We start from the raw sequence: 16,564 nt of genomic DNA on the forward strand, positions 1-16,564 counted from the left end.
ATAGGGAAGAAGGCAAAGGCACGCCTTTTGGGAAATTAGGCCAGTGTAGGTCTCATCTGAAGGGGAGAAGTGACACCCACGGTGGATGCACATAAGAGTACGCACCTCCGTGTGTATCCACTCGAACAGGTTGGAAAGTTTACACTTCCAGATAGAGCATTTATGAGCACCCGGGACGTGTTCACGTGGTGCAAGGATTAAGAATAACATTTAACATGCCTTCTACTTTTTGCCACATTTGACTGTGTCCCTGTAGGAAGCATACTTAAAATCCTGTACAGCGTGGCTGCACCGAAACGATACCATGTCTCTGCGCAAAAATAAAACCTCTGCACCTGTTCACTCATAGTAAAGTTGCAGCCCCCGCGGATAGTACATTAAGGAGGCATGTGTATGTGTACTTTTTCACTTCTTCCCGTTTGGTACGACGAAGGGGGGGAAGTGTAAACAGAGGACGGACTAGCATTACGCCCGAAGCGAGGAAGCACATCATAAGGGCACCCCGCCCTTCCGTTCAGACAAAATGGTGGAAAATGGATGCAGCTTATTAATAAAAAATTTGAGCTTCCACACCAGTCCAGATAAAATCAGGAAAATTTTCCAGAGCTTTGGTAAAGTACGAGATGTCTACCTACCCTTAGATCATTACACAAGGAGACCAAGGGGCTTCGGCTTCGTAGAATATTATGAACCCCAGTATGCAAAAGAAGCATTGATTACTTTAAACCATACGAAGATAGACGGTAATGAAGTTAAAATTATCATTGCCCAGAATAGGAGGAAATCCCCAGAGACGATGAAGATGTACCAACGGAGTGTACATAAAGGTAGGTACAGGGGGCATCCTTATAGGAGTGACAGTAGCGGCAAAAGAATTCACAGAAAAAGAGATAAATCAAATGAAGAAGGGAGACGAAAATATTACCGAAGTAAGAGTCGTATAACGCATAAAATGAGAAAAAAGGAAAAAAGACTGAAAGGGAAAAAAGTGCCTAGCAGATATCGGCCCGGTAAAAAGTATTCCGAGAGCGCTTCCACCTACAGCGCGTCTTCTTCGTACCGTTCGTCCTACAGCAGGGAAAGTAAATGTGGGAGCAGCCTAAGCCAACATAGAAGGCGAAGTCGAAAAGGAGATCGAAGCTGGGAGAGAGGCGCTGTAAGAAGCAGCAGCAGCAGAACGACCAGCTACAGCACCGTCAGCTACGGAAGCGAAAAAGGGAAAAGAAAAAACAGAGGGAAAAACCCAAAACGAGGACAAGGGGAAGGCGAAAAGGAAGGAAGCAAGAAAGACATAAAGAGGCAGACAAAAGAAACCCTCAGTAGAAACGTTAGCCTGAGTAAGGGCGAAGGAGCAAGCAGAGACGGAGAACCTTGGAAAGAACCTCCTGAAGGCACTGACAAACACATCCGTAAAGACATACGAAGGCAAATCTGTAGGAGCTTCTCTCTCAGCAGAAAGAGCCAGGAAAGAGATAAAGTTTCGCAGAACTGCGCGCTTAAGAGGGTAAGCTACTCTACCGAGGAGGAAGACCATCCTGGGGAAGAGACTGATGACCATGGAAAGTCACTTAAATATGGAGAAAGAGTAGGGACAATGAAAAGTAAGAAGAAAGGAAAGTTAAGTGAGAATTCCAGTGAAGACACAAACTTCCACAGGGAGCGAAAGGAAGAAAGTAACTTAAATGAGGAAGAACCAGAACCGAATTTTCAGGGAATCCCAACAAATGAACAGAGTAAACAACCATACTTCCTGCACCATATGGAAGAGGGAGAAGGAAAAAAAGGAGGAACAAAAAAAAATGCTAAGTCCGTAAGTCCCAGTACCTCCGGTGATATAAACTGCGAAGGGGTAATACACCAGGACGGAAGAGACAAGACGCATGCAGAAAGAGAGGCAGCACCTGCAAAGAGGGTACATCGAGAAGGCAGTAATAACGGAAGCAGTAGTAATAAGGACAGTGGCTCCTCGAAAGAGACGGATGAAGAGGAAAGCTCCTCTCCACATATGACAAAAAGAAAACGCATATGTCTATCCACCACTGCAAGTAACACAAATAGCACACAGATGGACCATCTCCCAAATGGTGAAGTAGAAAATGGTAACGGAGTACATAGAAAAAACAAATCCAGCTCCAGTCCAATAGGGCAGGAAAATAATGTCAACCTGAAGGAAAACTTGGAACTGTGTTACCTCAGCCAATATGATAATGCAAAGGGGGGAAAAAACTTCGACCCTAGGGAAGAATGCATTGGTGGTAATGAAAATTCATCCAGTAGGACTAGCAGCACCTACAGAGGATGCAGGAAAGAACAAAAGGGAAAATATATAACAAAAATTAGGAGAAAAAAAAGAATTAATGAGAGGCACTCAACTGATAGGTCCTCCATAGGGGATAAGAAAAAGGTTGGTATCAGACGGAAGGAGGGGGAAAGCGGAAAAACTAAGAATGGACACAGAAGAATGATGAAGGAAGGGCGAGAAAAAAGAGGCAGAGTAACCTTAAGCGTAAGTGAGAGTAGAGATCGATCCAACGGTGAAGGAGAAACAGCCGCTGGAGTGATAGACCACGCTGCAATTGGGGAGGACGAAAAACGGGAAAGGTTCGCAAATAGTGCAGTAGAATCACTTGGACGGGCAAAAATCACGATGGAGAGAAGTAACACCCCCTGCTGCAGTAACGGTAGCTATAGAGGTAGTCCCGTTGGACGGGACACGAAGAGGGGAAACACACAACCTGAAAGTGTGGCATCACACAGAAGTAGAACTATCTGTGATGTTGCGAGCGAACGACCAGATGGGGAAAAGGGCATTGCGAAGGGGAAAAAGAGTATCAGCGGTAACGGCAGCGATGGCAAAGGGGATGATGAAAGGTATGGCCGCCGCACACGACGGTTAAAACGATCCGGCATACCCAGGGACGCAGAGGAGAACCCTCGCGAGAAGCGCAGGCGCAAGGGACAAGAAACCAAAACGGGTAGCGACTCAATTGATGAAAGGACACATACGAAAAGGAAGGAACTGCAAAAGGGGAACATGAAAAAAATGTCAAAAATAAGTAAGTCCAAAAAGGAGAAATTCACAAAAAAAAGGTGGCCAAAAAAATCGTATGACAGTTCGACGTACAGTCAAAGCAGTGGAAGTAGGTCCCTTCTGGAATCCTCCATCGGGGGTAGTAGTTCTTACATCGAGTCTTCTAAGATGGAAAAAAGTATGAATCACTTTTCTGCGAAAGGTTCCAAGGGGAAGGAACACAAACGAGACATGCGAAGGCGCAGGGAAAGAAGGATAGAGGGCGACGCGTATTGTGATAGCTCCTCCTCCATCAGCTATGGGGACTCTCCAGTGGTTCGAAGCAAGCGTTAAGTGACCTCTCATAAAAAGACGCAAACGGAAAAAAAAGAAAAGAAAAGAAACGTGTGTATGTGCAGACACACGTGTGCACAGTTGTAGGTGATGATATTCACATCCCCATCGTGTTTATCCTGTTTTTCTTTTTTTTACTTTTTCCATTCACTCAAGTCACATTTCTGCGTATGCGAACTCGCTCACCGGTACCAAGGGGTATGGAAAAAAGTTTATCACCGAACGGAGTGGTCCCATCCACCAAGGAAAACAATCCAACAGAGTACTGCGCAGTGATAATATCCTTCTGTCGCTGCACATATGTGGAAGTTTAAAAAGGGAAAATTAAAACTGAAAGGAGTTAGTATTAATTAAACGAGGGAATGACAACAATGTTGAGGGTCATTAAAAATTAATATTAACAAAAAAAAAAAAGAAATATGTGCTACATTATATGTTGCTTTTTTTTATGAACAGGTCAGGTAAAAAAAAAAAAAAAAAAAAAAAAAAGAGGGAATAAAAAATAGCTATTTTTTTTTCTGCTAAATTTTTCCTGACCCCCCTTCATAAAAAAAAAAAAATTTCCACATGGAATACATTCTCCCGTCCTGTACATACGAGTAAGCATGAACACTTTTTGGTAAACTTCTGAAAATGGTCACACCAATAATTATGGTTGCCTTCATTCAGATGAATTCTCCGTTTCCTTGTCCTCCCGAATGTACAATATGTTGTTACACCTGAAGGGAAAAAGGAACAAAAATGGTAAACATGATATGCCTCACTTTTTAACTGTGCATACAATCCTGAGTGCTTCGGAAAGGGGCCCATCCTGCTCCTTAATAAGTGATGTTGGAAATAAATGAAAAAACACACTTGGACGATCCCCCGCCCAATGGGAATGTAACACTTAATGAAGCAATTATGCAAGGAGTTAGCCTTACCTCAGGAATATCTCCCCCAGGGTGCCTTTGTACTCTCCATGAATCCATTCTTCCGCGTTGGCCAGGCGTATATTCATGTAGGCGTCAAAAGATTTAAGGTTCCCTGCGGTAGACAAAACAAAAGAGTTCAGTTTTTGACTGTCATCATACTTGTGCATTCTAATGACGGGGACGCTGGAGTATAAATATCCCCATACAGCTGCACAGTGACAGGTGCGTATACAATTGACAAACTCACCCTTGTATTCCATGCCCCATTTTAGCTTTATGATCACTCGGTTTCCAGCCAGACTATTCAGGAAGGGCTTAGGGTTGAGAGGAGCTATTCCCTAAGGGGTGAAAAAAAAAAAAAAAAAAAAAAAAAAAAAAAAAAAAACGAAGTGAAGAAATGTGGGTCTGCGTTTTATCACTATCTATCTTTCTTTTTTAAAATGTATCCATGGGGTGGGGTTGCCAAGCATTTACCTCCTCACCTAGGAGGATCACTTTTTAAAAATAAATTCTTCTTTCTTTAACTGCACTTACCACTGACATATCTTTCTATACAATTTTTAATATGAAGCAAACCTTGGAGGGGGGGGGTCAGAATGTACAAAGCTGCGAATGATAGAGAGTACAGTACGCCGCGCGGTTAAAGTGGGGGAAAAGAAGTCTTCAGAGGGGAAAATAGCGACGAAAAAGAACACTTGAAATTCATTCGCCTATTTTTTTTTTTTTTCTTTATATTAAACAGGTAGGTGAGGAAATTTGTTCGTTCCTTTTGCGAAACGTTTGGGGGTTGTAGCTGCTTCACTCAACTGCGTTCTTATAGCTTTCAAAAAAAATTTCCTTCATTAGGGGGGGGGATAATATCTTTTCGCATTTTTCGCATTCTTGCGCTCTTTCCGTTCTTGAATTATTTTATTATATTTTTTTTTTTTTTCCTTTCCCGCTGTTTGACGTCCCTTCACCACAGCACGGCAAGCTCTGGGTCGACAGCCATATCCGAAAAGGTGAAAAGCCCCGCTGTGCGGGGACCCCATCGACCGACAGGCAAAGTCAAAGGCCGAACAGAGCATAACAATAAATTAGCAGTCGAATGGAAAAAAACCTTAAAATTAAAAGTTGAACGGAGTCGAAAGTTTAAAAATTAAAAAAAGGCTAAGCACGCATGTATGTTGTGTAACTACTTGCGTATTAATATTGTTATTTTTTCTTTCCCAGCTAATTCTTTTTTTTTTTTTTTTTTTTTTTTTTGTGTACTCATTTGCTTCGTTTTTCCTTTTTGTTCCTGTTTTCTCATTTGTTCCGTATGGACGCACGGTCTTGAACCATCAGGGGAGTGCGATGCACCCGAATGGAACCTCCCTCTTTCCCTCGTCTCTTGTGTCAATCTCCGGGCGGTAAAAGGGGGCATGCAAAAATGGGGAACCCAGACGGGGCCACCCTCCATTTGTTGCACGCAGGACGAAGAAAGACTCTCTCATATTCGGTGTGCAGGGGTGGGGAATACTCAGCAACGACCCGATCGACGTGCTGCACCTATGCAACTGTATAGCGCCATAACTGTGCACCTGGGCACCTGTTGCAACTTCACACAAGGGATGCACAGAGCGAGATAACCAAAAAGGGTTTTCCCCCCTCTCCACATGGTGTAAAAAAAAAAAAAAAAAAAAAAAAAATGAATCCTTCCCACCCCCAACATATCATATAATATAGCGATTGCGTTGTGGAGGAGAAGGCATAAATAAAATATAATAAAAAGGTAAACGCATAAATGAATAGAAGGGAGGGGGGAGTGAGACAAATAAATCACGAAATGGAAATAAGGGCGTGGCGCAATAAGTGGATCTGGTCATATTTGAAAGGGCACGATGGATGAGGAAAAGAAGAGTGGAGAGCATGCGCCCATTAAAAACACATTCCAACCGAACACATCGCACCAAAAAAAAAAATCCAGTGAAAAATGCCAAACTTTAATTTTACGCAGAGTTGCGTTTAGAGGAGGGATGGGGGGGAGTATCCTTGCAACGGTGAGTATGGTCAGATCACCTAAAGTCGTAGCAACCTATGTCGGTGTATCCCATAACCTTTTCCAAGTACAGGCACAGCCATTTTTCCATTTTCACATAGGGACTCTTAACCTTTCCTATCTCTTCATTCTCCTTCATAACTGAGTCAAAGTTTTGTTTTTTTACAATCATTTTGTACGCGCCGACGTACTCTCCTGTTCTATCTCTTCCCCTTCTGCAGTGGATAATGAAGATGGTGTTCTTCATGGTTTGAAACTTTTCATTCAGTTCATTTATTCTGCTCAGTAGTTGATCCGTATCCCAGTTCAGGCTCTTCAGTTCATTATCGAGGGTCTACGAGGGGGAAAAAATATTCATGTGAGGGGTGGGTAGGCACAAACGATATGCCATACAGCCTAGCACAGCGGAGGGTAAACACACTTCACAGTGAGGGCGCACGCATCATTCCGATTTAACAAGAAAATTGGTAATAACTACCACGCCCTCTTACCTTCGCATCCACTTCGTAAGGATCTTCCTGATGTCCCCGAATAATTTGGTTAACAATATTTGCGTCTTTTACGTAACACCTTTCTGAGGTGTAGCAGCATCCCTCCTGCGGAAAGATAGAAAGGTGTGTACAAATATGTGTCATATGGGCCATGAAAATTTTCCCATTTTTGTTCATTCACTAGGGGTATTATTGTTCCTGTTCTATTTAACAACTACCCTAGATTATATAACCAAATGTATGAAGGAGGGGATGGGAGGAGAGATAAAGAAAGTTAATTCTGGTCGTACCTTAGGATCGTTCCTCAAAAAGGAGATTATGTACAGAGCCATGTCATCGCTGTATTTCAGTTTTCCTTCTTCCATAACTTCCTTGATGTGCTTGCGCAGTAGTTCCTCGGAAAATACGCCTGTGTAGGGAGGGTGGTGGTGGAGGGGGGAGAAGTGGAAGGAAAAATGAATCCGTCATGAATACATGCATACTTCTTTTTGCGAGAGCACAAATGAGATGGAAGAGGGGAGGTAAAGTAAAAGCGCATTCCTACCATTGAATAAGGGGGCGCTACTCCTTAGGATAACGTTGTTGTTCTCAGAGTTCACGTCAACGATGATAAGTCGTTTAGCTGTGGGGGTGGGGGGATGCAGTTGTGGAGCGGTGTCACGGGGACAAGATGTTATAAAAGTGTAGGCCACTTGGGATTAGCCCAAAAATGGAATAAAAGGGGAAAATAATTTCTTACGCTTAAATTCTGGATATTTGTACTTGAGACATTTTTCGTTTAGATCATTGCAGTCAAGCTCGAAGTCAACCTCTGCGTGTGGGGGGGAAGGAGAAAAAAAACAGGTCCATGAGTAGGGAGATCAAAGAATCAACTGACCAATCTGTTAATGATACAATGACCAATCAGTGGAGTGGCCATCCCTCCATGCGAGACTTACGTTTATCGTTCAATTCGTAGTAAGAAATGAAGACGCCAAAAACGACCAGAATTATCAGCAAAATGTAGATGAAGCTTTTGTATTTTTTGAATCCGCTTGCAATCCCTCTGTCTGCAGTTAAGAATAAAAGGGTAAAAATGTGTGCATTTGTTCATGTTACAGGTGTATGATATGGGAGGCTATAGAGGTGCTCCCCGGAATTGGGTTAGGTTAAAACAGACTCCCTCCAAAGGGACCACATTCCAATCAAAGGAAAGATCACCCCTCTTTTAAAGCAAAAGCGTAGTTGGCTCTACTGACACAGCTGGGTTGTTTTCATTTTCTTCTTTTCATGCACCCTTTCCTTGATGTGTTTTTTTCTTTTTCTTTTTTTTTTAATCCTTACTGTTAGTAGGGTATTCATTATCTCCTTCCTGCAGTTGGTTCCACATGGTCGGTCACGTTCGTTCACAAAAAAAATTATCACAAAAAAAATTATTACAAAAATATTCTCTCAAAGAAATGTCGCGAAGGAAAACCGCGAAGAGATGTTGCAATGAGATGTCACAAATAACTGCCGCAAAAAGTCCAAGCGAAGATAAAGCCTAAAAAATCTAGGGAGCTCCTTTCCTTCGTGTGTTGCTATGTGCTTCGTACAAGCGGTGAGATGATAAATTGTATGGCTACGTTCTACGTCCTATGAGGAATTTAAAAAACATTTTTTTTTAGTTTTTTTTTTTTTTTTTCCTCTTTCTGCCAAATTGCCTTTTTTTCTACTGTTTTTGTGGTCTCGAAGGGTAGCTCACTACAGTTAGTCATCTCCAACTCGCGGGGGCGGTCGTCAATTTTTGCGTTTCCGATTTTTTGTTTTTTTTTTAGTTAGCTTAGAATTTGCAATAATTCAATTCTTAAATGACTCTCTACGTGTAGGGGATGGTTGGTGCCCTTTTTTTCTTTTTTTTCTTTTTTCGAATCTATATTCTGTGCTTTTTTTTGTACGCTAGTAGATTCGCGCGTCATACGTTTAAAAAAGTAACATTGCGCATGCGAGTAGATCATGGGAAAGTCCATAGAAATGGTACAGAAGAGAAATATGAAATGAGAACAAGTGACAAGGAAGAAAGAATCAAAAAAAGGCCACATAAAAGAATAGCAACAAATGCCAAATCAAAATGGAAGAATCAGTCGTCTATTGAGCAAAACAAAAGAAAAGCAAAGAAATGAAAGAAAAAAAAAAAAAACGAAGCGAAACCGAAAAAAAAAAAAAAAAAAAAAAAAAAAAAACGGGTAAGGGTCTCTCGTTCTACACTTATTTAAAGAAATAAAATAATAAAAAATTCACAGATCCCATGATAGATATATATATATATATACGTTATATATATATGTACACTTACCCCCGTTTGGTTAACCGAAATATTAAGAAAAAAGCGAGAAAAATAAAAACAAGTAAACCGATGTGCGAGAAGAGTGGCTTTGGAAAAAACGTAAAAGAATAAATAACCATCAATATCCCTGCTTCACATTGGTTTTCTTTGCATATGCTTCACGCCCCATGTTTTTATCTACCGCCCATTTTTAGCAGTCCCTCTTACTTCTGTGGCCCCATATCTATCATTCCCTTTGCAGTTGTACATCACTGCTCTTTTTTCGTTACCCCCTATTATGAAGATATTAAGAAGCGTGCACGTATCAGGAAGATGAAATTAAGGGGCCCACATTGCGCTGCTCTTACGAAGAGGATCGAATAAAAAAAAAAAAAAAAAAAAAATTAACTCCTGTGTTTCCTTATGTGGATTACTCCTTCGAACAATTGACCCCTATGCACGGTGCATCTCCTGCATCCAACCTGCGCGTAGCAAAGTGGCCAAGGTTTGTGGACCACCTGGTCTGGTTGTAGTGCCAGGACGTGTGTGCCCAGGAAGGCATATGATCGAAAAGGCCGCATGCTTCGAATACTGCAGGGTGTGAAAAACATGTTCTCTTCCAAACTGTCCGGGTATTTCATCGGAACCTTTTCCACCAAGGTGCTTAACCGCGAGGGAGAGCTACAACGAAAATGCGTTTTGATCGTTTTGCAAACAATCCTCCCCCGGCGTCTTACCTACCCAAAAGTGTAATCCCTGTCGAGATGAAGCTCCTGTGCGTGTAATGCATGTATCTATGTCATTCGGTTTTATGCAACATGTAGTAGCATGAGGTTCTTTCAGTTCCGCCACTTAGTTTTCTCGCCCCCTTTTCGACTAATTCTTCCCTCACGCAAGGCAACTTCTCCTTCCATGTTTCCATGAGAAAAAAAATTCATCATGGTAGAATTGATAAAATGCCACATGTGAGGGTATCAAACGCGATAACCTTCACAATACACATAATTAGCTTCGCATGAAGGGAGGGGGAAAATTCTTATTGGGATTTTATCTCCCTATATTCTTCCCCATCGGACGTTAGCATCACTCCTTCATGCACAGGTAAAGAGAAAACAACCTGACTGTGCAGGCAAAATTAATTAGAAGATATAGCGACATTATCGCACCGATCCGAATGATCCTTTGGTGTACCCAAGCATTTTATCAGTTTCGTGCGTTTTTTGGTTTGGATTTTTTTTTTTTTTTTTTTTTTTTTTTTTATTGAATAGCAGAGCTGTTGAATGCACACTTAAAAAGGGTGGTGATGACACGCAGAGACGTTTTTATGAACGCACGTTTACGATTATATGTGGGAGCATTCCTATGTGCGTAGCCAATAGGGTGGGCCCCTACTTGTTGGACGTTGAACCGAAGCCGCCCTCTCCCCTGGACGTCTCATCCAACTCATCCACCAACTCAAAAGAAAGGGGTTCACCCGTGAAGGAAACAAGCTGTACTAACTTGTCATTCTTTTTAATCACATATTCTTCTTCACTTGTGTTGTCCAAAGCAGCAATGAGTTCCCCTCGGTAGCCTGCATCTATTAATCCTATAGAATTGGCTAGTCGCAGTGGAGTCTTTGAAATACTGCTCCTAGGAAATAACAAGTAGCTAGTATTTACGACCTCTGGGCTGTTTTGATCGGCACTGCTCTTCTTCATGCAGGCACCACCCATGCCGACTTGTGCACCCGTATTCGCATTACTCTTGTAGTAGTAATTATACTTGTATTGGAGGGCTATTGCTTTAATTCCTAACTTTACAAAGGTAGTAGACTTGGGCTTCAGAACTTCATCCTTGATTATGAACAGATCCAAGCCACTGTCTCCTTCGTGATGTGTCTTGTGGTTCTTGTACATTTCCCGGACTTCGTCATTTAGGCACAAAATTTGGAGATGCATCTTTGTGAAGGTGTTGATGATGGTGTTAATGAGGGGAATCGGACAGCCGCGACGATGCGGTAGGTACTACAGGTACGGTTGTGTGTAAATGCGGTTATGTGCAGCCAATGCCCAAGTCGAGCGTAACTTTTTGTAATCAGAAAGGAGGCTAATCTGTAGTGTCAACGAGGAAGTGACGGAGGGGTTACTGATAATCCTATATGGGAGAGTTTGAAGTGGCATTAATAAAAGAAGCACAATTTCCTTTTCTTTTTTTTTCCCATCAGTCTTCCATTTCAGTAAGCGTACTTCATCTGTTGGTCAGTTATTTTTGGAAAAGCCCCAAATTTTTTTTTTTCTTTTTTTTTTTTTTTTTTTGAAGATGTAATTTGTACACACAAGTTATTTTTTATTTTTTTTATTTTATTTTTTTTTTCTCTTTTTCTCCTGGTATGTGTGACCTTAAAAGGGGAATGAATTTTATTCAAAGCGAAATTTATTTTGTCACGGGGTGGGGAGATTGCCATTCGGTACGCATTTCTCCGTGTAAGCCCTTTAGCAGAAGATATGCACATGTATATATTTCTTTTTTTTCCTGCACTTATTTTGCATGAATGGAGGGACACCCAAATGGGGATGTGCACCATTCTCGTCCTCCTCGACGTGTGCTCAGTTAGCAGGAACCGATGCGGCTTTGGGTTCAACGGGGTGAGGCTTGAAGAAAGCCCCAACACAGGCGCTAGCCTAGGACTACTAACATCATCCTTCTTTATCTAGGTGCTCCGCACTGATAGGTAAATAGGGAGAGGGCACTACCATTCCCTTGGCATATCGAACGTGAAACTACGAGTGCATGCGCTTGGGGGAGAAGTAATCCATGCCAGAAGGAGAAAAGGTTGAGTAACTGCCCTGTTCATGCGTTTGGATAAGTGGACGATACGAAAAGGGGAGAGTCATCGGAGGAAATTATATGACAGAGAAGGGCACTCCTCTTTGTGTCCACCTACGAACAGGCTTTCCAAAATTGACGCATTCGTGGAGATGCTTCAATTTTACGGGGAGGAAAGACATACATATGTGGATATATTTGTATAGTAACATATGGTAGAAGCATCACCTCTTCTATTTTATTTCTGCTCGGATGCATACGGTAAGCAGCTCTGCTTGTAAGGGAAGTGATCAACAAACAGGAGGGAGGTTTTCCCCATTGGTAGGTATGCACATACATTCTTTCCCTTTTTTGAACAAACAAAGAAATTTATTTCACAAAAATGGGAGTAGTAATTGAACAATCATGTGGAATGACCCCCGAAGGGTATTTTTTAAGTAGTATCACCTGTGGGATGATCAAATAGAAATAAAAAAAAAAAAATTACCTAACATTTTGCATGCACACGTGTGTATGACAAGGTAGGTTTATCGATGCCAGAGAGAGGATTCTTGGAGCATTTCACTTGGTGTGGGTTCCTCTCGTGTTGGCACCACTTTGTGATAAAACGCCTGTCTTGGCGAGCAGGCATAATTCTGAACGGAGAGGCGTCACATACGATACATGTAGTAGGGTGGCCTTTGCGACGGTTCTCATTCTGGACAGACCCATGCAGACGGAAGGAGGTTAACTCGTTTGGTCAGCATAGGATGGGAAGGAGCCGGATAAGGTACGGCTCGATGGCGGCGTGTAAAAAGCGCCAAGTCGGAAAACATTTCGTCTCTCTCCGAATAAGTCCAAAAAAAAAAAAAGCGATTGTAATAGCTCGCATCTGCGCAAACAAAAACATACATAGGTGTGTGTATTTTTGCGTTTTCATTTTTGTGTACTACTTCCTCTGCATGTGTTCCTCCCTTTCACATCACGTAAAGAAAGAAAAAAAAAAAAAAAAAAAATGGCGAGCTCTGCGCACGCCACCGAGAGTAGCAGCCAAGCAACAACAAGTCACCAGAAATCACCATCAACAAATGGACACGAAATAAACAGATAATTAAATGAAACAGAACAAAACACAAATGTAACAACACATGTGGTACTTCCAAATTAATGCAAATGGGATGACAAGCATGCATATTCCTCTAGATACATGCACACTCCTACATTAACTAGCGAAAAAAAAAAAAAAAAAAAAAAAAAAAAAAAATCCCAATTCACATTAACCGTTCATGCAATTTTTTTGGTTAGTCTCCCTCTACAACGTATTGACTACAATATATTTTTTTTTTTTTTTCTTTTTTTTTTTTTCCACTTCCAAATGAGTAAAAAATTTAATTGATTAAAAAAGCAGACACGTTAAAGTGAAACATGTTATCTTGAAACACGTTCAACTAAAACAAGTAAAAAAAAAAAAAAAAACTGAAAAGAAAGATTCTTCCACGTCTCATCACTTTACCGATTCACGAATTAATTACTTTTAAACTAGTTCATACGTACACAGGTATATTTACAACATCGCGAAATATTAATCCCACCGGACATTAAAGAAACCTCACAAACTTCCGCTTCTCCATACACGAACCATTCTTCAAAATGAGGTCTTGCTATTCTCACAAAGGGGTTAGCCCGGGCAAGCATCCCCTCCGATCCGTTGGAAGCGATAAAATAGGTAACATAACTTCTTCCCTTATGTCCACACAGGGGAAAAATATGCAACGCATCTTTCTCACAGTGCACAACTGTGTACATCCCTTATGCGTCTTCTCCTCCCTCCACCTTTTTTTTTTTTTTTTTTTTCGTTGCACAGGAAAGGAAGATGTTCAGTCGGTTAATAATGGACTGTACGCGGACTGCACCCTTTGCGGCATAAATCACAAAGATCCTCACAAGCAGGCACTCTATCCCCTACGCGAAGACCAGCATCGAGTGAACAAGGTAGGTTAGACGATTCTCTGGTTAAGAAACCACGGGGATGCACACTACAGCATGTGACGGAAAATATCATCGAGAAGAAACCTTTCAGCTTTGTCTCCACAGTCTTCTTCATGAAATACTCAGATGATTGAACATTTCGCTTCGTTTGTGCCTCCACATCGGCCATGATGGACGTATGTGTATGGGCGACCAACGTATGCAGGCACGACAATCTTGACATGTCTTTTTTCCAGCTGGGAAAATGTTGCGCCTTTTAGGTCCTCCATTAATGGTGTGGGGGTAAATAGATTAATCGTCGTAAAAGTGGGGTCTGTGATGCTCCATGTAAATGTCCCAAACTTCTCCATTTTCATGTTTCCCTCTGCGGGATGGCAATACTTCGCAATTTTTTTTTTTCCGGCCTGTGTGTTCTTTGTTTGTTATGTCTACACGGGTACGTCAACACATGTAATTTGTATATGAATAACTGTGCATGTCGTTTCAACTATGCTTCTTCTCCTTCATGTGTTTTTATATATTCGTCCCATGCGGCTGTAAGTTGTGCTTTTTTTTTTTTTTTTTTCTAACCTGTCCTGCAAGATATACTTTTTCAATCTATATTCCTATTTCGAAACGAGTGTAAATAAAAAAAAAAAAAAAATCTTCGAATATAAAAAACCCTACGACGTGATCTCCCATCCGGCCGGGGATAACATTTTTTTTTATTTTTTGTAACTGTGGTGTGAGGCTTTTTTCTTCTCCGTCTGCTAGCCACTTCGCAATGTGGACACATCACCCCTTTGCCCCTCTCAATCCGCATGTTACACCTTCCGCGCGACGCAAAAGTACATCGCTTGCTGATTTCTGCGCACCCGCTTAGACTCCTCGGAGCTCCCATGTATGAGTTGCACACAAATATCGTCTTGGCATTCTTCTGGGCTAAGTAGCTGAAAGCTGGGATACTTGCTAAAACAGAACTTCACCCACAAATACAGCGTATACACATCAGTGATAAAATAAATTAAGCCACCTGTCTTAAGTAGGTAGTAGTACAGGGAAAGGTTCTCGATGGTAATGGTCCTTCTCCTCCAGTTTTGCTTTTTAAAATGTGGATCCGGAAAACAAAAAAATAGTTTTTCGATCTGATTTTTTTTTATATAATTCGGCAAAAACTTCATCGCATTTGTTCGAATGACAGAAATGTTCTTATACTGAGGGGGGTAATTTTTTCTGTATGAGTGGATTTTTTCTCCTACGTAGTTGGTAATTTTGTCCCTTATTTCCATACCTAGGATAAGTTTATCTGGGAAGGCTTTGCTCAGCTCGAATAGCAGGCCTCCATAGCCACATCCGACATCTAGGATGGTGACTTGTGCGTGGGTTGCATATTTGGGAGGACCTTGGTTATAGTCGATGGGGTACTTGTTAGTGTTCAGTTGGAGGATCGGGCTGTCTTGGTCGATGCGCCCTTCCTCCGTCACGTTGGTGGTATGCTTTGTTTCTACACTGTTGATCGTTTCCACTTGTGTTTTGCACCCCTCGGAGGGCAAATGAGGGTAGTGAACGCGCCAGTCCACGTGGCTGCAATTCAAGGGGTACCTTATGTAGCTGTCCGAGAGGGGGTTGCAGTGGGCCCTCTGTCTGTAAAACTTTTTACACGGCACTTTGTGCTTCTTCATTATGGCTTTGTTAATTTGACTCCCCTCACAATGCCGGATATTTGGGATTTCTCCCCGTGGACGTTCGTCGAGGTGATGATCTGGCGTTTGCTATACGCCGCTCTCCACATAAGGTTATTTCCTTCCTTGTGCGATATGAAGAGAAGGGTTAGCCCTATTTTACAATGCCAACTGGATGAATTTTTTTTTTTTTTTTTTTTTTTTTTTTAAATCTCCATTTGATGAAGTGTTGTCAGCGTGATTGAATCTTCCCCATGAGGCATCCTTCTCCCCTCGTCATTTAATTGGCTCACTTTTGCAAACAATACATCACAGAAACGTGTCGCAAAAAGGGGAGAAGCCAAAGAAGTAGGCAAGAGATCGGTGGAGAGGGAAACGGAATGATGAGTATGAACATTTCGACGCATCAACTATGGTAAGCAATCACCCGTGGTAGAGAAATCCTCCCAACAGCAGGTGCAATTTTTTTTTTTTTTTTTTCGTATAAAAAGTTCGCCAAATATGTGAACGCCCGCATAGTACATATTCGATAGGAGGGAAAAAAAAAAAAAAAAAAAAAATGACAGGTGTGAGCTCCAGTCATAATTCCCACATCAAACACCTTTGACAAAATACTTGTTGAAAATCACCACCCCCCCCCTGTGATGGCACACCATCCATTTGGATACGTGCAGGGAGGGGGCAAAAAGAAAAACTCATTCGTAGCTGTCAAACATTTCGCAACACCATTGCATAGTGGAAAGAACGAACGAGTGATTCAGTTGCATATGCTGACGTAAGGCGAGATCCACAAGAAGGAGAATTGTAGAAATGAGGAAACGCTAAAATTAGTGGATTCACCATTTAAAGGAAGAGAAAGCATGGGGGGAAGAAAAAAGACGCCATGCAACTATCTACCAATCTGAAAGAGCATTAATTTTTTCTCCTCCATCCAGTATAGTATTCCAGCGTTGTTTTATGTAAATGTGAAGGACTTGTAGCACATGGACAGCTTAGCTAAGGTGCCCCTAGATGATATACCAAAAGAGGGGTGTATGGAAACATATGCCATACA

General features: G+C 41.7%; 6 protein-coding genes across 6 annotated transcripts; 2 read left to right on the forward strand and 4 right to left on the reverse strand.

Moving 5' to 3' along the window:
• Positions 1 to 523: 523 nt before the first annotated feature.
• PKNH_0924800 (alternative splicing factor SR-MG, putative) lies at positions 524 to 3,364 on the forward strand (the record flags this gene model as incomplete). The annotated part of the gene is made up of 1 exon (XM_002259237.1): positions 524 to 3,364. The coding sequence occupies one exon, from the start codon at positions 524 to 526 to the stop codon at positions 3,362 to 3,364; it is 2,841 nt and encodes a 946-aa protein (XP_002259273.1).
• A 661-nt stretch (positions 3,365 to 4,025) lies between these two features.
• On the reverse strand, positions 4,026 to 4,821 carry PKNH_0924900 (small nuclear ribonucleoprotein F, putative; the record flags this gene model as incomplete). Its single annotated transcript, XM_002259238.1, has 4 exons — positions 4,026 to 4,083; positions 4,288 to 4,390; positions 4,526 to 4,616; positions 4,813 to 4,821. 4 exons carry the CDS (start codon positions 4,819 to 4,821, stop codon positions 4,026 to 4,028), a joined length of 261 nt encoding a protein of 86 aa, XP_002259274.1.
• A 1,493-nt stretch (positions 4,822 to 6,314) lies between these two features.
• Positions 6,315 to 8,158, reverse strand: PKNH_0925000 (protein phosphatase, putative; the record flags this gene model as incomplete). Its single annotated transcript, XM_002259239.1, has 7 exons — positions 6,315 to 6,632; positions 6,790 to 6,894; positions 7,080 to 7,198; positions 7,334 to 7,411; positions 7,529 to 7,600; positions 7,728 to 7,838; positions 8,113 to 8,158. 7 exons carry the CDS (start codon positions 8,156 to 8,158, stop codon positions 6,315 to 6,317), a joined length of 849 nt encoding a protein of 282 aa, XP_002259275.1.
• Positions 8,159 to 10,461: 2,303 nt separating this feature from the next.
• Positions 10,462 to 11,013, reverse strand: PKNH_0925100 (deoxyuridine 5'-triphosphate nucleotidohydrolase, putative; the record flags this gene model as incomplete). Its single annotated transcript, XM_002259240.1, has 1 exon — positions 10,462 to 11,013. The coding sequence occupies one exon, from the start codon at positions 11,011 to 11,013 to the stop codon at positions 10,462 to 10,464; it is 552 nt and encodes a 183-aa protein (XP_002259276.1).
• Positions 11,014 to 13,510: 2,497 nt separating this feature from the next.
• PKNH_0925200 (conserved Plasmodium protein, unknown function) lies at positions 13,511 to 13,861 on the forward strand (the record flags this gene model as incomplete). Its single annotated transcript, XM_002259241.1, has 2 exons — positions 13,511 to 13,586; positions 13,725 to 13,861. 2 exons carry the CDS (start codon positions 13,511 to 13,513, stop codon positions 13,859 to 13,861), a joined length of 213 nt encoding a protein of 70 aa, XP_002259277.1.
• A 791-nt stretch (positions 13,862 to 14,652) lies between these two features.
• PKNH_0925300 (tRNA (guanine-N(7)-)-methyltransferase, putative) lies at positions 14,653 to 15,510 on the reverse strand (the record flags this gene model as incomplete). Its single annotated transcript, XM_002259242.1, has 1 exon — positions 14,653 to 15,510. One exon carries the CDS (start codon positions 15,508 to 15,510, stop codon positions 14,653 to 14,655), a length of 858 nt encoding a protein of 285 aa, XP_002259278.1.
• Between the last annotated feature and the right edge of the window lie 1,054 nt (positions 15,511 to 16,564).

This window comes from Plasmodium knowlesi (genome assembly GCF_000006355.2).
Source record: "Plasmodium knowlesi strain H genome assembly, chromosome: 9".
Classification (NCBI taxonomy): Eukaryota; Apicomplexa; class Aconoidasida; order Haemosporida; family Plasmodiidae; genus Plasmodium; species Plasmodium knowlesi.